This window comes from Pipistrellus kuhlii, unplaced genomic scaffold, assembly GCF_014108245.1.
Source record: "Pipistrellus kuhlii isolate mPipKuh1 unplaced genomic scaffold, mPipKuh1.p scaffold_m20_p_17, whole genome shotgun sequence".
Taxonomy (NCBI): domain Eukaryota; kingdom Metazoa; phylum Chordata; class Mammalia; order Chiroptera; family Vespertilionidae; genus Pipistrellus; species Pipistrellus kuhlii.
The window spans coordinates 16,614,347-16,636,853 of NW_023425482.1; the positions used below are offsets into that span (position 1 = coordinate 16,614,347).

The 22,507-nt window shown below is 54.4% G+C and overlaps 1 protein-coding gene and 3 non-coding genes across 6 annotated transcripts in view; 2 read left to right on the plus strand and 2 right to left on the minus strand.

Annotated features, from left to right (window-relative positions):
* Positions 1-22,507, minus strand: part of VAC14 (VAC14 component of PIKFYVE complex) — a 91,116-nt gene that overhangs the window by 60,558 nt on the left and 8,051 nt on the right. For 2 of the 3 annotated variants that reach the window (XR_006741855.1, XM_036441056.2), the window contains exons 2-12: positions 16,178-16,349; positions 15,693-15,860; positions 14,840-14,902; positions 14,378-14,485; positions 13,749-13,858; positions 13,353-13,459; positions 12,322-12,456; positions 11,712-11,864; positions 7,002-7,065; positions 780-924; positions 453-518 (exon numbers count right to left, since the gene is read on the minus strand). Coding sequence is in view for 2 of the 3 variants with exons in the window: in XM_036441056.2 (XP_036296949.1) it covers positions 453-518; positions 780-924; positions 7,002-7,065; positions 11,712-11,864; positions 12,322-12,456; positions 13,353-13,459; positions 13,749-13,858; positions 14,378-14,485; positions 14,840-14,902; positions 15,693-15,860; positions 16,178-16,349 (1,291 nt within the window). In the remaining variant the exon portion in view is untranslated. The remainder of the gene's footprint in view (positions 1-452; positions 519-779; positions 925-7,001; positions 7,066-11,711; positions 11,865-12,321; positions 12,457-13,352; positions 13,460-13,748; positions 13,859-14,377; positions 14,486-14,839; positions 14,903-15,692; positions 15,861-16,177; positions 16,350-22,507) is intronic. The other variant, XM_036441058.2, reaches the window with a different exon arrangement.
* TRNAG-GCC lies at positions 10,716-10,786 on the minus strand. Its single transcript has one exon. It is a non-coding gene; the product is annotated as a tRNA-Gly (tRNA).
* On the plus strand, positions 18,841-18,911 carry TRNAG-GCC. The gene has a single exon. It is a non-coding gene; the product is annotated as a tRNA-Gly (tRNA).
* On the plus strand, positions 19,528-19,598 carry TRNAG-GCC. The gene has a single exon. It is a non-coding gene; the product is annotated as a tRNA-Gly (tRNA).

Genomic DNA, 22,507 nt, shown 5'->3' on the forward strand with positions numbered 1-22,507 from the left:
TGTTCCGAGAAGTGTTTCATTCTCACCACCCATGTGCTCTTACTACCCTACTGTACATGGGAGAAAGGAGACGCAGGGTCGAGACGTGTCTTGCTCAAGTTCAGGCAATGAAGCAAGGCCAGACCGAGCACTCGGCGCCTGACTCACAGTCATGCTCCCCGTTGTCACTCTCCACTGCCATCCTGGGCCAGCGAGCTGCCTGTGCAGACGTCGTTTCCTTGCAGATGCCCTGACCCAGGGTGCCAACAGAGGAGGAGCCCTTACTCTCTAAGCCAAGGGCAGCAAATCAAGCTTTCCCTCTGCCTGGCCATCTTACCAGGTATGAGGACCAGGGCACTTTCTGGGTGTTGCTTTAAGAGAACAAAACAAGCACCTCTCAGCTACAAGAGCCCACGTCATTCAAAGGGACGGCCGGGAAGCCAAGTCACAGGGGAGGGGTGCTGTGCACTTACCTCATCAGATTCATCCGACAGCGTCTGCAGGAGGATGGGGAAGAGGCTGTCCGTGTGCCGGAACATCTGCAGAGCGGAGAGCGGGGCGCCGTGAGCTCCCTCGCTCCGGGCCTGGGCTCAGCTCGGGCAGGGTCCCCTGCACGCACCACCTTCCCCACCCCCGACACTGACGGCTCCTCAGGCACCTGCCACTGCCCTGCATGCAGGGTTGCTCCAGAGCTGCAGTGACCCAGACCCTACATGCAGGCGCAGGCCCTCGGAACCCGATGGACCCGGGAACTGCCCCGGGCTGGGAGGGACCTCTGGGCCCATGAGGCTGGGGCTCACCTTGCGGGGAGTCTTGATGTAGAGGTGGTAAAGCCACTTCAGGACGGCGATCCGGGTCATCATGCCGATGGCCATGTCGCTGAGGTGGCAGTTCAGCACCTGCACAATCCCGTCCAGGTGGAGGGTGACTGGGACCCTCTCAGTGCTGGGGGGGGGGCGAGAGCGAGGAGCTGAGGCCACGGCAGCCCTCCCCAGCGAGCCCGCACCACCCACCCCGCCCTGCACACTCAGAACCACGTCCTGCCCGCTCCCCTGGCGTAGAGCACAGACGCACACACGGTCGCCAGGCCTTTTCCCTCCCTCCTGGAAGCCACACCGGGAGGAAGGGGCCAGGCTGCTGGGGCCCCACCCACTCCCCCTTTTCTTGGCCTCGCTGCTACGGTAGAAATCCTCTCGAGTGTCACTGAGCTGGGCCCCCGCAGGCCTCAGGGCTGAAGGCCAGGGAGCACCCTCAGCACATTCAGTCCGGACCCTGTGTGATAAATAAAGCCACCTCGTCCACAAAGTCCAGGAAAAGGCCCTGCCAACACCCCTTAGCCCCACAGCGCCTTAGAACATTGCTCAGGGGAGGTCAGGGACCGCAGCTTCTTGTCTGTCGGCCCCCAGGGCACTCAGCACAGGGGCGGCCTAAGCGAGCAGCCTTGAGTTGCCTCTGAAACAGTGACATTCCCGTTGGCCGGGAAGTCGGCCTCGGCCTGAGAAGCACAGTTGTCTAGACGTGCTTTGCTTCAGCGGGACACGGACGCCGGCCTTACTGGCCAAAGCCCTGCTGGTCTCCGGAGGGCTGGGGCTGCTGGGACATGGAAGCATGGGCCCAGAGGCTGGAGTTTTCGGGGATGGGACGGCATGGGCAGAAAACCCGAGGATGCTAGGGAGCGGCTCTGCGTCGCACTGCATTCGCCCCCGGGGGCCACGACCCGAGTGACAGGGCCTCAGTTCCCGCCTGCACAGAACGGTCTTCCGTGGTATTTCCAGGCTGCTCAATTATTCATTTGCGCCAGGAACTCAGTGCCTGTGCTTCCCTAACTCGCCCGCAGCTTCTCTGAAGCTTATTTGATGTGTATTCCTAAAGGGCAAAGCTCTGAGCTTTGTAAGTGCTAAACGGAACTGCTACTTAATAGGGTTTGATGATTCCCCACAGTGCTCGTTTCGGGGCTACACTGGGCACGTCCATCCTCTGGCCAGGGCTGCCCCTGAGATTTCCCTGAGAGCCCCGAGAAGTGGGGAGTTCCGGGGCCTCCCAAGGACACCCAGCATCTAGGACCTGGGGGGCCTTAAACAGACGGGGAACTCCTGCACAGACCACGTGGGGCGGCCCCTGTGGGCTCCCACCACCCTCTCATTCAGCCTCTCTCTCACGCTCACTGTCCAGGAGAAATACAATGGGAGCCACACATGGAATTCAACGTTTCCTGGTTTTGTATTAAGAAGTAAAAAGAAACAGGGGAAATGAACACATTTTAATTAACCCAATATGCCCCAAACGTTACCCTTTCAACATGTAACTGATATCGAACACAGAGGTCACTGACAAGGTGCCTTCTATTTCTCTTGTGCCCAAGGCTTTGAAGCCCAGTGCGTCTCACGGTGACGGCACAGCTCGCGAGCCACGTGGGACACTGGCTTCTGCATGTGCGTGGACGGCACAGCTCCACACCAACCCGCTCAGGGCTTCCTAAGCATTTCTCTTTGTCTAACCATTGGCTAGACGTCCCCTCTCCCTGCACGATCTACTTATCTTCAAGTTCTGCTTTTCCCATCCTGCTGGCCCCTCGCGGCTCTTTGCGGTGAGCTCCCTCCCTGCTCTTCTCCCTGCCGGAGGGACCGGGGTGCAGGAGCCTGCACAGCCCAGGGCCTCCCCAAGGCAGGAGCTCGGAGGCAGAGGGAATGAACAGCAACCAAGCCTCCACCCAGCTTCCCTCACTCCCCAAGCCCCAGGTCGGGCCTGGGTGAGTCCCTTTCCCCAGCAGAAGCGGCACGTTCTGGCTGCCGGCTGGCTGCGAAGGAGCACCCGTGCCTGCGCCATGACTCCCCTGGGAGGAGGGCCTGGTTTCTGCCTGCCTGGGGACTGCGCTGCACTGAGGAAGCACTGTCCGGAGCTGCTGGTGGGGAGGAAGGCAGTGCCAAACCCTGGCAGTTCAGGCCCGGGGGTGTGTATGAACCTGGGCTGGGGGCGTCAGGGAGACGCAGGGCTCTGGTGTGACCATGAGGAGGATGTGGTATTGGAAATGATGACGCACGTTTCTTGGGTAAATACTCTGTGTCAGGCCTGTGCCGAGCTCTGTACCTGCAGAGCCTCATTATTTCCCTCAGGCCCATACAATGTTATTCCCGTTCTGCAGACGGGAAACGGAAGCACAGAGACGTCAGTAACCTGTTCAAGGTTACACAGCCAGGAAGTGGTGGAGCCGGAGATCTGAATTTGGGCAGTCTGAGTCCAGGCTGGCCACAGGGCACCCACTGCCCGAAGGAGCCAGGCTCAGGAGAGTCCCCGGTGGCATCGGTTCCAACTGACCCCTGGCAGGGGCAGCAGGATGGCAGCCCCACATGGTGGAGGGAGAAAGGGGTTGTCACACACACTTTTCAGTGTATCTTCTCATCAGGAGGGCAGACGAAGCCTTCATTAGGGAGAGAGGACACTGGGGAAGCTGGTATCTCTGGGGGAAAGCCCAAATCTAGTGATCTGAAGGGGCGCAGGCTGGATGGTCCTTGGACAGCAATGTTCTTTCACTCACAGTGATTCTGAGATGCTTCTGGCCAGCTCAGTGTCTTTGAGGGCAGGAAGCAAGAACCAGCCCATGGCGTCCCTCAGGTGGCACTGTCAGGGCCAAGTAACAAAGGGGAGGATTTTAAGGAGTCTGTATGCGAACTGGCCTAAGAGCCTCTGGCTTTTCTCACAGCACACGCCAGCCTCAGCACAACTCCCAGAGATGGCACTTCAGACTGCTGGAGGGGTAGGTGTCAACCACAGCCTTATACCTGAAAGGACCTCTCACAGTTCATGTACCCTGATCCTTCAATGGACTGAGGCTGAGAGAGGCACAGAGAACTCATTTCTCAGCTGGAGACACTCTCCCTGGGTGTCACTTCTGTGACTGGCTGGAGGTGACGGTCGAGGGAAGCAGGCACGCCCCAGGAGACTGATCTCAGTGCTGGGAACAGGAGAAGTGATGATCCCACCTGTCTCTGAGGCGGCTCTGGGCTGCTCACCAGGTGTGAGGGAGGGGGGGAACTGCTGTGCGCTGGGCTCTGAGCATGCTCAGTGGGGAGCGAGGACTCTGGAAACATGGGCCCTTCCTGGAGAGCGCAGGCTGCATGGCGTGCTCAGCCCCTGAGCTGCTGGGCTGGAGCCCGAGGTGGGGCACCCCCCGCCCTGGCTTTCTCAGTTTAAAACAGGTTTCTGCGTGGGTTCCAGAAAGTCTAGACTAATCACTCTTGGGGCTTCTGAGTTATTTCAAGGTGTCTGCAAAACCCCATTTTCACCGAGCGCTTTTTCATAAAGCATCTCATAACGAATGTCTTACTTTGTATATATGGACTACAATTTCCAAAGGCATGGCGCTACAGTGGCTATTAAAATACCTCTTTACTGAATAATGCTTCCGATACCACCTATAAATAACGACAAATTCCAGTGGCTCTCTCTGGGAGGCAGCACTTTATTTCTGTAATGTCTAACTCTTTAGTGTACTCATATGTCACATCTCTAACCAAATCAAAAGGAAGCTAAAACTAAAACTAAAAAGAAGGAAAAAAAGAAAGAGAGTTTTTCTACCTTTTTTCCAATCAGCAGATGCTGAAAGCTGGGAAGCACGATTTCTAGATCTATGTGCTTGCCTAGGTCACGGACAGGGCCCCGGCTTTCCCGGGACCTGTCCTGAATGTCCTCAGCATCAGAGCAGGAGCCTGTCAGCTCCTGGTCAGGGGGTTAAAGCAATCCACGGAGCTCCTGCGGCTCTGCAGCCACGAGCATCAGAGGTTCCCGCGTGGCCACTAATTAGCTGAATGACTTCGGGCAAAAGTCAACCTCCGTGGCCTGGTTCTTCACTGGTAGAGCGGGGCTGATAACAAGGTCCCCGTGGTGACAATTACGGCTGGAGTGGGAAGTGCTTTCTGTGGGCCAGGCCCATCCTATGTGCTAGACACAGCTCAGCTCACATAAGCTCAGGCCTTTATGAAGGCGGTACCATCGTCACACCCAGTCTCCAGACGAGAGAGCCGAGGCTGCGAGAACTCAAGCTGTTTGCAAGGTGGGGCCAGGATGGACGCCTAGAAAGTGGGACTCCACTACGAGAGAGGAGGACTTGCCTGGTTCAGTAAGAGAGAGAGAGAGAGAGAGAGAGAAAGAAATAGAGGGGGTGGGCATGGACGTCCATGGACTAGGACAATCCCTGTAGCCTCAGTTACAGAGACCCGCCTGCAACAGGCCTCTCCGCGGTCAGTCTGCCCTCTCCCTCACCTATCCTCCCCGGATGCCAGAGGAGCTTCTAAACCACAGGTCTGCTCCCTCTCTCCCGCCTGTACCGCTGGCTCCCACAGCCTCAGAACACCAGTCTATGTCCTCTGTGGGACACCGTCTCCCTGCTTCTCCATCCAGACCTCTCCCTCAAGTTCCAGAATTCACTACCCACACCTGCCCCCTTAACCACTCTAGGGGATGTCCAGAGCCACCTTTGTCAGACTGGCCCTCTCACTCACCTGTCCCTCCTTCCACCTTGGGAAACGACACCAGGTATCCTGATTTGGCTCAAGCCCCAGACCAGAAGTTATTCTTTCTGTCACTTCTCTCCTTTCACTGCACCCCACTAGCAGATTCTGTCACTTCTACCTTCAAAACAGATATCAAATCGATCCAACTTTCCTCCCTATGCTGCCACCCCTTCAGGCTGAGCCTCTAGCTCTCCTGACCAGTCTGCACCCTCCCGAGTCCTTCCTACGTGAGTCCTCTGCACAGCAGCTCCGGGATCTCCTGTCCCTCCTCAGCCCTAACGTGGAGACAATAATCCCACGGACCCCAAGGGACTGAAACATCGGCAAAGTCTAATGATGTGACACAAAGTAGCTGGCAAGGCAAGCGCTTAGGAATCACGCAGCCACACCGAGAGCTCATCCCCGTCAGACACCATTCCAGCTTCAGCTCAGCGCTGTCGCTTGCCCCCCACACCAGAGTCCCCGTCATAGCAATCACCACCCTTTCTGGCAACTTCCGGATTATTTCTCTGCCTCCCCACAGAGAACCTCAAGGTCAAGGACCATGTTCAAGGGTGGTACCTCCCCTTTGGGACCCGCAGGCAGGTGCAGGAGCGCACGGCACCTAACTGAAACGAGTGGATGAAGGAAGCTTACTGGTTTGCTTGAACAACTTGCGAATGGTCCTAGGAGCAGTGCATGTTTATAACCAGCACCCGCACACTTAGAAAACATGCACAGGTCCTTAAAGGTAAGAATCAGTGGAAAATGATATAAAAGGAGGGAAGATCCAAGAGTCTGGGGAGAACAGAGCCTCTTGGGACCGAGTGCACATTTTTCCTTCCCGAGGGACTGGTTTCCCAGGCCTGAGTTCAAAGGGAAAAAACCCATTTGCAGGAGAATCGCTATCCACTCTGGCCCCACCAGTGCCAATTCCACCGAAGGGAAAAGTGAGATAGGCCATGTCCTTAGAATCACTCAGACAAGGACAGCATGGTGATAATTCCTTCCCAGGGGAATGCCCTCACCCTGCAGACTAGGGAGGGGGCTGGCAGGGAAGGGAATGATCTCCATGCTTGGCCTGCACTGCCCCCATGTGGAAGGCTGTGCAATTACAGCCAACCCAGGAGCCTAGAAGAGGACACCCCTGCTGTCCAGTCCATGTCCATGCACTCTTAGACTCCACCAATTGCCGCCTGTAACCCAGCCTGTCCTCACACAGCCTTCCCATCGTCAGTCTTGTCAGCCCCACGTCCTCCTGGACAGGAAAAGGTGCTGGGCAGCGGTGACTGCAAGTGTCCTGTAGTCGCCACGCCATTAGTTATGCTTCTGACCAGCAGGAGCTTCTAATCCCCACTCCCCTCAGACAGCTCTCTGTCCATCAGAGCTGGGGGAGAGAGGCTTGATCCGCGTCTCAGATCCCCTCACCAGGCACCTCCTGTGCCCATAAGCGGCGGCCCCACGCAGTTTGCACCCAGAAAGGTCTAGGCTGCTCGCTTTTCACAAACACCTCTGGCTGAGCAACCCACTCACCTGGCTGGAGAGAAGACACTGATGCCACTACTGAAGCTGGAGTCACAAGAAACATCGGGGCCTCCTGGGAGAGTAAGAGGAACAATGCGTCATGCTAAAGGCTGCTGGGCCTTTTGAATGAACAAGATCCCGGTTATAAAAACACAGCCTCTCGGTCCCCCGCACCTGGATCCCAGCCCTTGAAAAGGAACATGGCTCCGGAGCCCTGAGAACCCACGGCCGCTCATTCCCCAAAGCCTGGGGCTAGGACCCGGGCTCGGACGAGTTGAGGCATGTGACCTCACAAGGAGAGGGACACCAGCACGGGACTCATCTGGGAAAGGTCAGAAGGGACTTCGGGCCCGCGGGCAATGGATGTTAAAAGTGACTTCTGGGACACTCAACATCGTTAGCCGCCAGGCACATGCAACGCAAAACCGCAATGGGATACCACTCCACCCCCACTCCGATGGCTAACACCCACGAGAGGTAATAGTGACGCTTGGTGGTGAGGATGTGGGGAAACTGGAAGCCTTACACACTGCTGGCGGGAATGGAAACCAGACTGGCAATTCCCGAAGAGGCTAAACAGCTGCCAGCTATAAGGAAGCTGTCTCTTCTCCATTTACCTAGCAATCTGTCCATCCATCCCGTATCACTATGGACACATATTTTATTCTGTGGGTTAAAATTAAAACTATTATTACGTATATCGTTCAAATGGTACCAGCCTTGGCCTCTGAACAGTTTTATAATCATACAAGTAAAACATGTCCTCACTCTGAAAATGTCGAAAACAAAGCCAAGCCCGTCCCTCCTCAGCCTTTGATCTTCGCTCTGCGCGCGGGAAACTACTGAACCAGTTAGGCAGGTGCCCTCTCGTCGCCGCTCAACAGAAAGTCTGAGCAGAGAGCCTCTGGAGGACGTGGCACAGCGCGGTGGGGGCTGGGCCTGAGCTGGGCCTGCTGAGCGGCCCCCGGGACGGAGGAGGATGTGTGAAGGGGGGGCAGGCCGGCCTGGACCAGCAGCCTGGAAAAGCAGCTGGAGCTCCATGCCCCTGGCGGCCGGCCTCTCCCCTCTCATCTTTCAAAAACACACATATTTATAGACGGAATGATGTGATGTCGGAAACTGGCTTCCAATTAATTTCGATTGTTTCCTAATTTCGTTTACATCCTCCCCTGCTTCCTTATGCAGGAGGGTAAGCATTTCTCCAGATCTCCTGAACACGGGGGCTGCTGGTAGGATGGTCAGGCATCTGACACCCCAACAAATATTGCCAAGTGGCCCTTTAGGAGGGTTCTACCGCTGTATATTCAAGAAAGGAGGAACAGTCATTCCCACGAAGCCCCCACAGGGATATCAGTAATCCTTCAAATGTTTGCCAAGCGGAATAAAAATCATACTTTGTTTTCCTTTGCAATTCTCGGAGCCCCAGTCAGGCCAAGCACCTTTGCTGCCCTTTTGTATTAATTCCTCGTCCGAGAACCACAGTGTAAACATCGCTATGAGCAGAGACTCAGGTCCCTGGGACTGGGTGTGAGCATTGACTCCTCTCCTTCTGGCTGTGTGACCCTTGGGCAGGTTACTTGACTTGTTCCTCACCTGGATGGTGGGGTAATGACAGTATCGACACCACAGGCTTGCTATGACAACCAATGGGCTACCTACCACCTGTTAGGTGTTTAAAAGGAAAAACCTATTTATTGCCTTAAAAAAATTCTTAAATATTTAAGGCTTCTGATGCACGCTGCTAAATATACTTGCCAGACAATATATTTAACTTGTTTACTTTTTGCTTTCGCCCAGTAGGAATGTCTGTTTCTTCCCCCAAATCTCTTCTTTATAATTAGAGTATAGAATGGGGGTGAGGATGAGGGAGAGTGGAAGCTAAAGAGAAAGAAAAGATCCAGTTCAAATAACCCCCCTGGAGCCTGGCAGGGCCCTGTGACCACGCCCAGAGTCACAGGGCGACTCACCGGCAGCCCAGCCCTGAGCTCCTGCAGGCAGGTGCCGGGGCTCGCCCCTGCACTGCAGAGCCCACAGGAGGTGCTGATATAATACACCCACCGCGTCAGAACTCCGCAGCGGATGGGTCCATCACATGCTGCCCCCAGTCACCAGCCCTGCACGGAACCCTATTTATAGCTCTGCTCTTCACTTGCCACATGGACTTCAACCCCTGACCCTCTCCTTCCCTCCTTTAGGACCCACCTGGGCAAGGCTAGTGATTAACACAAGGGAGAACACTGTTAAGGAGATGGATCTATTCTAACCAGAATGAAAGCAACCAGACCCCACAGCATCTGGAACTGAGTGCCTCTCTCATGTGCTAAGAGCTTTACGTGCAAAACTCTTGTCTGAAACTCGCCCTCACACTGTGGGCTGTGTCATCACTGCTGCCCTATTTAACAAACAAGGAATCTGAGGCACAGAAAGGCCAAGCCACTTGCCCAAGGGCAACAGATAGGAGGCTAACAGAGCCAGGTCACGGCACATGAGACCATTAGGGAATGTCACGGAGAGGGACAGGAAAGACACATCACATCCCACAGGAACTCAGAGTCAGAGAGGGCCCCTGCACTGGACTCCTCCCCCCCCCCCCCCCCCAGCAGGAGAGCTGAGGGAGAGCCAGAGAAAGCAGAGGGGGCTGGGTGCAGTGTGGCACCCACGTGAGCCTGTTCCAACCGGAGCCCTGTGGTGAGAGGCGAGGGAGAAGCAGTGTGTGAGTCTGTGTGTGTGAGTGCATGCTCATGCACGGAAGGCCTGGCTGACAAGTCTCCCATGGGCGTGGCCAGAGGCGAGCGGTGAAGAAGGAGGTGTGCTGTGGGATGCAGCAACATAGACGGAGCCAGGAGGGAGCCATGAGGCGAGGGAGAGCAGGCGGAGGCTCTTGCCTTCTCCAGGAGGGCCCGGTTGGAAGAGAGGAACAGAATGACTGGAGGAAGGGGGGAGTTTGGGATGAACCCATGGACCAGTGAAATCATCACTCTTCCGGCTTGCTGGCACCTTCTCCTGGCGCCTTGGTAAGGTGCTGGTTAGTTACAAGCAGGGCTGGAGTGGATGCGGAGCCCCAATTAGCTGTTGCCATCTCTGGGAACTACCGTAAAGTGAGCTTTGTGTCTGCCGAAAGGCTGTTTATGAGGCAGTAAAATCTGAAGCCAAGTTGCCTGCATGCATCTTGGTTAAGATAAGATTCTCCTGAGCAGGGAGCTGTTTCCAGAAAGCTAAGGAAAACTACCTAAAACCTGAGCTAATTATGCCGCCTTGGGCCACCTTGGGCCTCCTGGTGGCGGGCAGGAATTCTACCACTGAGCCACCAACGCTCCAGCTGGTTTCCCAGCCGCTACCTCGACCACAGGATGGTGGTTCCTTTCCAGAGGCCTGACTGGTTGCCATATAAGCAAACCTACTTTTGCCCCACCCTGTACAAGCTGTATGACCTCAAATACATACAATGCAAAAAATACGCCAAAATCATAATACTGATTGGCTCTTGGTGGGAACAGTCCTGCTTCTTTATATTTCCGCCCACTTTCCAAATTTTCTAAAACGAGAATTAAAAATGAAAAGATTAAAAAATACTCATATATCAGTCAAAGTTCACAAAACATGTCTATGCCCGAGATTCTTCTAATATCTCTCAGAGAGAAAGCTCCTGCCTTGGGAGGCTCCTACTAACTTATCTCCCCAAGTTTCCTTTTTCAAGGAGCTGCCAAAAAAAATTCCAGCTGCTGCATTGGCCGGGAATCGAACCCGGGCCTCCCGCGTGGCAGGCGAGAATTCTACCACTGAACCACCAATGCTCCAGCTGTGTGCTGCTCTGCCTCCAGCTGTTTTGCTACTGTGGCCCAAGAGGCCAGGCCCCGCTGTAACGTGACACCTGAAAGAATCCAGCACGCCACACCCATGGGAGGAGGCCAGGGCTGCGTGCCTGAAATGCTCACATAGAATGGCCAGGGGAGAGAATGCTTTCTCGATTCTTTCCTTCTGGGACAAAGTCCCAGACTCACAGATTTGAGTAGGTTCCGCATCAATGTACTCTCTGGCTGATTCTGTAAAGGAGCACATAATCCCAAAGCTGATCAGGGACCTCAGTGAGGACAGACATCGAGAGAGAAAAAGTCAGTTCTAGACGACATTTAGAGGGTCAAACTCCGGACTCCAATTGGCAGAAACATGGTTTTCTTCACGTTACAGAGAAACAAGACAACGATGCTACGGAGTCTGAAAGGAGAGCAGAGTCATTCCATTTTTTAAAGACAATGATTGTGACAGAATTCCCCCAGACCGAACAAGCTCCCTCTGTGAGGATGACGGGTGCAGGAAGAGCAGCAGGGCGGCTGCATGTCTACAGCCAAGATTCAAGAGACCTGTACTGCCTCACTCCACCCTTCCCGCACAGAAAACCATTTCTGTAGCTGAGCCCAGAGAAGGATTCGGGGGAGGAGTAATGGCTTTCTAAGCAAAATGGTTAAGAGCACAAGACAGACTGCTAGGGTTCAAATCCCAACCCTGATACTTAGCAACGGCCAGGTCCTGGTTGTGTGATCTATCTTCCCCATGTCTGTCTGTTCAGCGGGGATCATAGCGCTTCCCTCCTTATTGAGTTGTCATGAGTTAACGTATGGAAAGTAGTTAGTGAGGCTAACTACGACCAAATCAACTATGACCTCTGGTTCCCTGGTGCCCGGCCTGGGAGGTGAGGGGCAGGAGGCAAAGCCTACTCACCACTGCCTGGCCCCTCCTGCTTTGCCGAAGAGTTGTCGGGGTTGGGGTCTGCCTGCCTCTGCACCACTGGCTTTGGCTCCTCAGGCTCATCGTCCTCAGGGGTGACCAGCTTCATGAGGCTCTGGTTGCACACGTTGGCTACCTCCTTGATGCCTGGGTCCACTGATGTAAGGAGCATCCCCATCCGGGGGCTTCCCTAAGCCCGAGTGCACCGGCATCGGTCAGGGCTCGGTCCTCTGCAGAGGCGTGTTAGTGGGCAGACGGCAGTCTGAACAGAGTGCATGTCCTGCCACACTGGTGTCCCCTCAAGATGCCTCTGTGACGCGCAGGGGCCCTTCCCAACAACAGGACTTCCCCACCCTGGCTGGGCAGTGAGCTCAGGGGTTGGAGCGTGGGCCCAGAGCTGCTCCAGATCTGTAAGCAAGCAGGACAGCTTTGGTGCTGTCTTGGCGCTCCCAGTCTGTGCTCAGCAACACCTCCCGTTCCCTTGATCCCAGGGACTATCGGGAGGTGCCCCATCCCAAGGGAGACCCACCCCACTGCAGGGTCCTGCAACTTCACGGCGCCCTGCGGGGCTGCTCTCGCCTCCTTTCTCCAGAGCAAAGGATACTCTTCTTGCGGTCGTCGTAGGCCAGGCAGGGCAAGACGGCGGTCAGGATCCCAGAGGAGTAGGGCAGCATTGCCCGGCCGGCCAGCTGGATGAACTCCCTCATCCAGCACATGGCTGTCAGCTGGATCAGGTCGTCTGGCAGAGGGAGGGGCGGGTTCCAGGATGAAACGCTCCCTCCCACCGACCATGCCCACAGATGGGACTGGGAGGCCCTGAGGGCTTTTGCTGCTAGTGGCCTCACCAGTACCCTCTCACCCTTGATCTCTGCCTCCCCCGGGGTACATCCAGTTCCATGTTGGAATGGAGCAACAGCCTGTGGCAGGCTGTAAGAGCAGCCACGATTCTCTCCCCACTCTCTGCGTCTGCGCCCTCCACAATGGGGTTGCCCAGCTTCTCTCATCAAGGGTGAGTCCATTTCTCCACTTTGGCCAACAGAAGGTGGTAACGTGATGATGTGCCTGGTTTACGCCTAAGCTTCAAAAGGCCTTGCTCACTTCTATGTGAGTGCACTGGGCTGGCCTGCTGGAAGGACACAGGGACCCAGGAGACAGCCAGCCAACTGCCAGACACGAGTGAGGCCACCCAGACCACGGAGCTGCAGTTGCCCCTCCAGTTGACTGCAGGTCCGTGGCCAAGCCCAGCCACACCTCGCCCAGGTGCGCAGAACCACCCAGCAGACCGCAGACTCGTGACCAATAGTAAGTCTGCTGTGTCAAGCAATTACATCTTGCAGAGGTTTGATCCTCAAGAGAAGCTAACGGAAACACAATCCTAGCCACAAGCATTTCAACGCACGGTGCTAAGGCCGGCTTCCCACCAAGAGGGCCTCCAGATTGTGCACCCCTCCAGGGTCCAGCCAAGGAAAGGGCCTCCGTGCTGAGAGAACCTGCATCTCTCTCACAAGGACCCGGCTCTCCACTGCTCGGGATCGCGTTGTGCCGGTTCCCACTCCTGCCCGGACTCTTTCCCAGACGGTGAGAGAGAAAGGAGCGTCTGACGGGGTGGCAGGGCCTGGTTCTTCACACACTCACCCGTGGTCTGGCAGTGGATCACCAGGATGTTGGCCATCTCGGCAAACTTAACACTGGAGGGGTTCTTCTTAATTTCTTTCAAGAATTCTCCAAGGACCACTTCACACCTGCCAATGAGAGAGAAGGGACGTAGCATATGGCAGCCAGGGCCCATTTCTGCTCTGGGTCAGCCACCCAGATGGAACGACACTTTGAACTTGTGTCAGATGAACTTGTCAGATGAACTTGTCAGAGGCAGGGGGCTGAGCTCTTAGCTCCTCATGTTGGGAAGCACATAAACCAGGAAGAAGAGCAGGAACTTCTTGTTCTGCTGCCCGCTGTCTGTCTGTGTGGGATACGTGTGCGCACTGAGGGGCTCTGGATGGTGGCAGCTGCCTGCCTCCTTCCTCCACTCACATTTTCCGAATCTCTTTGCCGTTGTCACCCAGGATCTGGAAGAGTCCATCCAGGATCTCTGGCAAATAATCCAGCAGGTTAATGTCTGGCACCGACTCCAGAACCAGGATCTGACCCAGGGGAAGAAACCAGGAGAGAATGTTACCCCAGCCCAGAGCCATCGCCGCCTCCTCCTCCCCAACCCTCGGGGCCTGGGCAGTGAGAAGGGCCTGCTGAGGCGGCATTTCCTGGCACTGCGGGTGCCCCCTGCACATGTGGGCAGAGAGGTGCTAGCAGCTATGGCTTTGGTTAACAGTGCAGGGGAACAGTATCGTAACCACCAGGAAATTCAGATGCCATGGGGGAGCGGGGAGTACATGGGAAGGGACAGATAATCTAGAAGAGGTGTGATTGTCAGAAGTAGCCTACTGGCTTTAAAGGGAAACTGGAGTTTCTCAGAAAAAGGAAAGAACTGTATCCTCACAGGGACAAGCTGAATAAACGTTTGTTCAGATTATGTGGTGTCACTGGCGATGAGATTAATAATGAGGCGCCTCTGCAGCCACAGAACCTGGCCAGGTGTCCAGAGAGCAGATGTGACCAAGCCAGAGGCTCGTCCCGGCTGGAGAGGGTGCTGGGCCGGCCCTTACCCAGGAGATGATGAACTGCCGGGCGTACTGGTTGTTGGAGTAAATCCTCTCCCGCAGCAAGGGGATGAAGCCCACCAGGTCAAACTTGTTGCTCTCCGTCACGATGTCCTGTGGGCCAAAGGCGCGTGAGCTGCTGAGTGAGCCAGAGGCAGGGGCGGCCTGGCTTGGCCCAAGCCCCGCCCAGGGCTGGCTCCGAGGGTCAGGCAGCCAGAGAGGAAAATGGGTGACAGAGCCGTTCTGTATTTTGCTTGTGCTGGTGCCTTAAGTCCACACACTCATCAAGCTCAGCCAAGGTAAGGATAAACATCAATGAACTGTATGTCAAAGAGTGACCTTTACTGCATGTATATGAACAAATTTAAACGAATTAGGAAGCGCGCCCCAGTGACAGAATTTATAAGTTGTACAGACAGATGTGAGAAATAGATTCTAGAAAGAACAGTGGGCACCGAGTACAAATACCTTTAAAAGGCGGTCTAGCAGCTCAGATCCACTTTTCACATTGGGGTCTGGGTCAGCAGCCAACTACAAGACACAGAGAAGAGAGATGGCAGAGGTCACGACTTCTATGGAAAACCCACGGCCAAGGCCCTGGCGCAGCTCGGAACACTGAACGGGTTCCTCTTTGGGTGAATAAACTTATTCAATAAATAAACCGAAGGAAGGCAGGGGAAGTGGGATGGGCAAAATGGGTCCTGGCTAGTGAACTGAGGTTGGGTGGACTTCCCGCTCTGTCAGGGACTTCTGGGACCTGCTGGAAGTCCCACCACCTGCTGCCCCTGGGTCAGGAGGCTGCTTCCGGTCCGCCTTTCTTAGGGTTTTGGATCTTAACTTGCCGGGTCCTCTCTCCACTCTTGGAGGAGGGGACCAAGGCAGCTGTGAGGCTGATACTCCAGCAGTGACTATGGCATCAGCCGGCAGCAGAGCTTGGTGCCTGGGAGGGAGTCCATGAACTTAGCGCTTCCCCGAGCCCTTACAGGCTGGCGCTCTCCTCACAGGGGAACTACACTCTGTACACGGATGCACCATCTTCCCCTTCTATAGGGAAGCTTAGGCTTTCCAAACTATCAGTTCCCCCTCCAATCTGCAGGTACTTTCATAAACTGCAGTAAAGGTAAATGAATAGGGAAATGGGAAAATATATAAATATAAGCCCATTAAAAACATCACTAGATGGAACAGACAAGTGCCCCTGGCAACTCTGTGTTTATCTGCTCGGCCTGCATCTGGGAAAGGGGCCCAAGCACTGAGGTCCTGGAAGGTCCGGTTAGGTGGGTGGAGCGAGCTCAGCCCAGCCGGAGTGAGGAGCGGTCACCTTGCTCAGCCCGTCAAAGAGCACGTTGAAGTGGGGCAACACGGCGCCCCGGGCCACCTTGACGATGTTGTAGAGGGCCTCACAGGCGTAGTAGCGCAGCCTGCTGTCTGCGTCATTGAAGCAGGTCAGCACCGGCTCAATCAACTCCTTCAGGTAGAGCCCTGAGTCCTGGGGTGGGGAGGAGGAGAAACAGGTCAAAAAAGGCCAGCCAGTATCCCTGCTCCCCGCCTCTATCTCCCTTCCCCTCCCCACTAGTCCCTGGTGCCACTTGACATCCCAGGTCTTTGTGTGGGGCTAGGCTTAAAGGCTCTTTGCAGGCTGGCCTCCCAGGACAGGGGCCAGGCCAGGGCATAAGGCTGCAAGACCTTGCTGCTTTAGGTGTGGAGAGACTGGCAATAAAACACAGGTCTGCAAAGCCCTGTAGGGTCTCGGGTCAGAGTCAAGGCCATGGCTGGTGTGTCTGTCCCTCCGGGAGAAAGGCCCACCTTGCCCAGCGCGATGGAGCAGGCGGCCAGGCCGATGAGGCCCCCTTTCCGGCTGTGGGGGTGCTGAGACAAGGCAAACTCCTGAGACAGGGTCTGGATCACATGCTTGATTTGCACGGTGTTGTTCTGGGCCACGAACTCTCGGACCAGCCTGGAGAGAGAGGGAGAGGGGCTGCAGGGCCAGTGCAATCAGCCTGTCCCGCTGCTGCTCCAGGGCCGGGGCTGGCAGGAGGGGGAGAGATGACCGGTTTAGAGAGAGGAGTTGGGAGCAGGCACGCCAGGGTAGGCCTTTCCCAGGGCTGCTGCTGACGGGGAGGCGCTGGCTGGGTCACGGCTGTTCCCTATTCTGGGTCTCAGTTTCCCTTTGTGTACAACAGAATGAGGAACAGTGGCGCTATCTCACTTCCGGGAATCTGACAGAATGCAAGTGAACACCTTGTTGGGGAACAAAAACTACAATGCGTTATCAGTTGGTCAACCATCTTTATTCAATACTTGCTCAACCCTCCCTTCGGGCATGCCAGCAGGCCAGAGGTTCTGGGTCCGAGTCTTTATTTCCAGGGATGGTGCTGAACCAGGTTCCCGTCCAATGGGCAAGATCCACACATGGACAAGCACCAAACTGCAGCAGGGTGGCTGCAGAAGCCACACTGATGCTACAGAAGCAAGACAAATGTCATGAGCCAACTTGCTTGGGCTGACTGGCCATTTGAGTCAGATCTTAGGAAGATCGATAGGTGTTTTTGGGTAAAGGGATAGGAAGGCGTGGTGTTCTATCTCAGGGACAGGGAAGCAGAGGCAAGGAGCTCTGAAAAGACATGCGTGCTTAGGGAAGGACGAGGAGTCTGGTGTGTGGAAGGAGCGACCAGACAGTTAAAGGAAACGACAAGCTGGAGCCAGTTTGCCAGCAATGGGGTGACTCGCTCAGATCTGTGCTGAGATGCAGTGCTTCTGGGGGCCGCCCGGGAAGGCTGGGCTGACAGAAGGAAACTGAAAATCCCCACAGGAGAGCCCCACAGCCATCAGGGTCAGCAGGGAGAGGCTGCAGGATGGCCGAGGCATGGGAAAGAGCAGGGAGGGGCTGTTTTACTTTCTACAGGAAAGCATGAGAAGCCCATGACACACGGGAGAAGAAGCAGAGCTATGGGACGCTAACAGGGAGGAGGGAGGTCTGAGCTCATGGCGCCTGTGGTCCCCTAGGGCAGCGGTCAGCAAACTGAGGTTCGAGAGCCACATGTGGCTCTTTGGTCCCTTGAGTGTGGCTCTTCCACAAAATACCACGTGTGGTGCGTATGTGCGATTGAAACTTTGTGGCCCATGTGCAGAAGTCGGTTTTCAGCTCTCAAAAGAAATTTCAATCTGTTGTACTGTTGATATTTGGTTCTGTTGACGAATGAGTTTGCCGACCACTGGGCTAGGGGATGCTCCCAAGGCAGCCCTGCCCTGAGTGGAGGAGAGTACAGGAGGCTCAGATCCATCGGGGACCAGTCTGTTTTCACACCCCAGTGGACATAAAGGCCGAGACACTATGTCCTTCAGAAAGAGTATTAAGAAGCCCGAGATGGACGGGGAGGGACCGTGGATGAGGGCGGTCTAGGGATTAGGGACTTTACAAGCAGCTGCCTGAACTCTCTGTCTGATCACTTTGTGCCCATCAAGGCAGGTACACTGTTTGCCTGTTGTATAAACGGCAAGTTTGCTTGAAGAATTTTTAAGAACATCAAGTCCGAAAGGTATCAATTAACCTATGTGGTTCCTGCTCAGGGTCAGGAACCTGCTAGTAATGAGGGCAGTCCAAAGAGAAATGTGCCACCCTATGCGGCAGTGACCAGGCCTGCAAAAACGCTGTTCAATGAGGGGTTGGGCAGGGTTTGATAAAGATTTAATGCAGCAAGCTGTATGGGGCACTATTCTGTGCCGGGCACTGTGCGGACAGGTGAACAAACTGGCTGGTTCCTGAGCTGGTGGACGCGAGTGCAGAGCCGGGCATGTCAGGAAGGGGCTGTGCAATGGCCTGGGAGGTGCCTCTTCCTTTGATCTTTCGAGAATGAGATTCCACCAAGTCCATCCAGGTACAGACAGTCCTTGGGTTACGTCGGACTCAACGTATGTCACGTCGTTTCGAGGTTATATCGCCATCTCCCGTTTATTTATAAAAAAAAGTTTGGTCATTTTCATGTATGTCCATTATGTGCTTTATGGTTTTTTTATTATTTATTTACCACAAGTAAAGGCCAGGAATTGTTACCTTTCTTTTTAATTAATTAATTTATTTTTTTTACTGTTTCACTTCATTACTGCTGTGTATGTGCTCCATGTGAGTGACGTAGGTGCTTATGCAGGTGGGTTCCGACTTATGGAGAAAATCGTGTTACGTTGCACCGTAGGAAAGGATCTCTAGCATAACCCAAGGTCGTACTGTACAGAGGTTTTGGACAAATCAAGGGCCTCCGGGTGTAAACTCAATGTCAGTTTCATAGGTTCCCCCTGCCCCTCCCAAAGCAGGATGAGGCCCAGCAAGGGTGGTTCTCTATAAACCAGTCTGGCTTTCCAAACAGGACGAACCAGCCAGGTGAGGCCAGCATCTGCTAGGCCTCTTCTGTGCCTCCATAAGATACAGTCCCTTGAGAAAAGCCCTAAAGATGCATCACCACACAGCCTGAGCATTGGTGGTTCAGTGGTAGAATTCTCGCCTGCCACGCGGGAGGCCCGGGTTCGATTCCCGGCCAATGCAGTGCTGTTCTTTTTGCCTTTCCCTGGCAGGTTTCCCCCTCACACAGAGATCCCCCTGGAGGAGCCAGCCTCCTCAACCTTGCCAGGCCTGCAGCAGCCCCAGGGCTGAGAATCTAACCACACTTCCCTGCTCAGCCAGTGCGTGGACAGCATTAGGGTTCTCCAGAGAGGCACTGCTGGCTGTGGGACCAAGGCCTCAAGCCCTTCACCAGTGAGGGGACTCCTGCTGGGCCCCCTCAACCTTGGCCAGCTTCCAGCAGGAAACTGTGGTGAAACCCGAGAACCTAAAAACAGCTCAACTAACATGTGAACACAGAATGGGAGGACCCACCCATTAGAGACATCAGAGGGGAGAAAGTCACCCAAAGTTGCAATGTGCTTTTTGCTACTGAGGACTTGAGCTCTAGTTTCTGTCCTGAGGTCTGAAGGCATCCCTCTCCCCGTCTCCCTTTTCCCTCCCTCCCTCCCTCCCTCCCAACTCTGCCTCCACATAGGCTTCCTGTTCTTCCAGCTGCGCTGATGTGGCAGGTTTAGAGCCTGGCCTTGGTTTGAATCAGTATATATCCAGGCAGGACTGAAATTAAAGGGAGGTGCTCACACAGCTGCTGACAGCTGGAGCATTGGTGGTTCAGTGGTAGAATTCTCGCCTGCCACGCGGGAGGCCCGGGTTCGATTCCCGGCCAATGCAGCAGCAAACTTTTTAAATTGTAGGTGGCTGAATTTGAGATCTCACACTGCCTTAGGAATTAATGAATAGTCTCAGAGCTGAGGACGACATGTATTCCACAAAAATCTAGAACCTGTGTCTCCTTGTTCTTGAGGAGTCCAGGGGAAAATCATCAAGGCCCCTGAGACAGCTGGCCTCCCCTCCAGCCCTGACAGCCTGCTGGGAACTCTGCCTGCCAACAGCACACGCAGGCTGGGCCATGTTTCTGCTCACTGCGGGTGGGAGTGAGGATGCGGTTTCACCAGGGGATTCAAACCCCCAGCCCTGGCAGCAGCACAGGCCATGCTGGAAACACCTCCTCACCTGTCTCCTTGTTTCAGGTCACAAATGGTCCCTGAGCGACTGGAAAGGGCACTCTTCCCTGTTCTAGGTCAGGCTCGACCAGTGCCAGGATTCCTGTATCTCTGAACACAGTAAGCACCCACCGGGGATGGATCCGTGACAGCCAGCAGGCTGCACTTCATCACCATTTGCAGGGCAAACACAAGCAAAGCTCTGCTGCCGCACTGGAGACACCAGGGCGGGGATCTGCTAAGCTAAATCTAACCTGTCAGGTCAATCAGTATCGTTTTCAGATGGTCCTGAGCCCTTAGTGTTATAATTCAAGTTATCTTAAAAAAAATATATATATATATATTAATATAATATATATTATATAATATATTAATATAATATATATATATATATATATATATATATATATATATATATATATATTCAGAGAGGATGGATGAGGGAGTGAGAGAGATAGAGAAACATTAATGACGGGAATCATTGATTGGCTGCCTCCTGCACGCCCTCTACTGGGATGGAGCTCACAGACTAGGCATGGGAAGGGTCCTGACCAGGACCCTTCAGTCTGCTGGCTCTATCCACTGAGCCAAACCAAGTAGGGCATAATTCAAGTCATCTTTACGAGGATCCCAAAATGCACCCGCGCATGGCCCTGAAGCGCATTGCCCAGGGTGAAGGTGCTCTAGGCCTCTCCAGGGGCTCCGAGGCTGCGGCAGCAGGACCTGGCCTCCGCTTCCCGGCACGTGGCGAGGGAAGAGCACAGCTACAAAGCGCGGCAGAACAAGGGCCAGCCTAGTCTCTCTTCAAAGGACCACACTCTCCTCTTCCATCTCCGGTGGCGCGCCACAGGTGGGGGGTCTGAAGCCGAACTCGTTTTGAAGTTAATACTTGGCTCAGAGACTCTCACACTCACAACGCCTGGGACCTTCATTGTGAGCGTGGAAGTCGCAGGCGTCACTGTTTCATCTGTCAGAGAGAGACTGCTTCCTCTCGTGCCGAGAACGCTGGCTGCCGAAGTGCCCACGGAGGCGGTTGAGCGCCTCCATTCTCCACTGCCAGAGGTGTCCCAGGACACCTTTCCCCAAGCCTGTGACATGCCCCGACCCCACAGTGCCAAGTGCCACACCACCCACCTGCTCCCTGATAGGAGGAGGAGCCTCAGGCAGGGTAAGACGTTCAGGATCATCATCAGCCAAAGGAGAGCCTGGGGTCACCATCTCAGCAACACAACCACAGCCCCTCACTGGACCCCTGACACCCTGCCTCTGGGAAAGCGAGTCCTTTTCCTGAGGTCCTGGAGGATCAGAACCCTTGATGTACCTACGAAGCCCATCCCCTTTCAGCTGTAGCCCAGCTCCTCTCTCCCATCTCATAAACCAGTTCAGCTGCCCGGTGGTCCTGAGTGAGATGCGGCTTTCCCCACACATCTCGCCATACTGGTCAGGGAGTACAGGTGAGATCTTTTGACACGAAGCCCTAACACTGGGTTTCTACTGTGAATGTAGGAAATAGGTAATCATTTGCTGAGCACATACTATATCTAAGTAATGTGCTAGATGCTTCGCGTGCATTACCTAATTTAAACTTTCAACCAACCACTGAATTAGGCGGTACTCTAATACCCACTTTACAGATGAGGAAACTGAGGCTCAGAGACATTCAGAAACACTTGGGATTATACCACTTAAAGATGGCAGGTGCAGCCGAAACCGGTTTGGCTCAATGGATAGAGCGTTGGCTTGGGGAATGAAAGGTCCCAGGTTCGATTCCGGTCAAGGGCATGTACACTGGTTGTGGGCATATCCCCAGAAGGGGGTGTGCAAGAGGCAGCTGATCGATGACTCTCTCATCGATGTTTCTAACTATCTTTCTCCCTTCCTCTCTGTACAAAATCAATAAAATATATTAAAAAAAAAAAAGATGGCAGGTGCAGACATGAAACCTAGGTTTTTCTGACTCTAAGGTCTAAATCATACCCACTATGCTATGCTATCCTCTTCCTCACATATCTGAGTTCCCAAAGTCAGGCACTTTGTGTTGATTATTTCATTTCACCCCAATTCCTTTTTATTTGGTGATGTCCAAACGCCCCAGCCAGTATGTGGCAGAGGTTTTTGCCTCTGCATTCATGTTCCTATGCCTTCAGAGGAGACATCCTTGGTCGAAAAGTGGGGCTAATAATTTCCATGATTTTGCCTGTTTTGGGAGAATTAAAGAAGATAATGCATGTAATGAGCTGTGCATTGCATCACACATCCTATATAATAAAAGGGTCATATGCAAATAGACCAAACGGCAGAACAACTGAACAACCATTCAAAGCATAATAAGCTAATGATATGCTAAGGTTGCTATGACGAGCACTGACCACCAGTGGGCTGATGCTCTGGCCTGTAGGTTAGCTTGCTGCTGGGGTCCAGCTGATTGGGACTGAGTGAGATTGGCCAGACATGCCCTGGAGCCCTCCTGTGACCCCTCCCCTACCTGTTGGTGCACTGATGGGGTCCCTCAGCCTGGCCTGTGCCCTCTTGCAATTGAGGACCTCCTGGGGGATTGTCAGAGATCTGGTTTCAGCC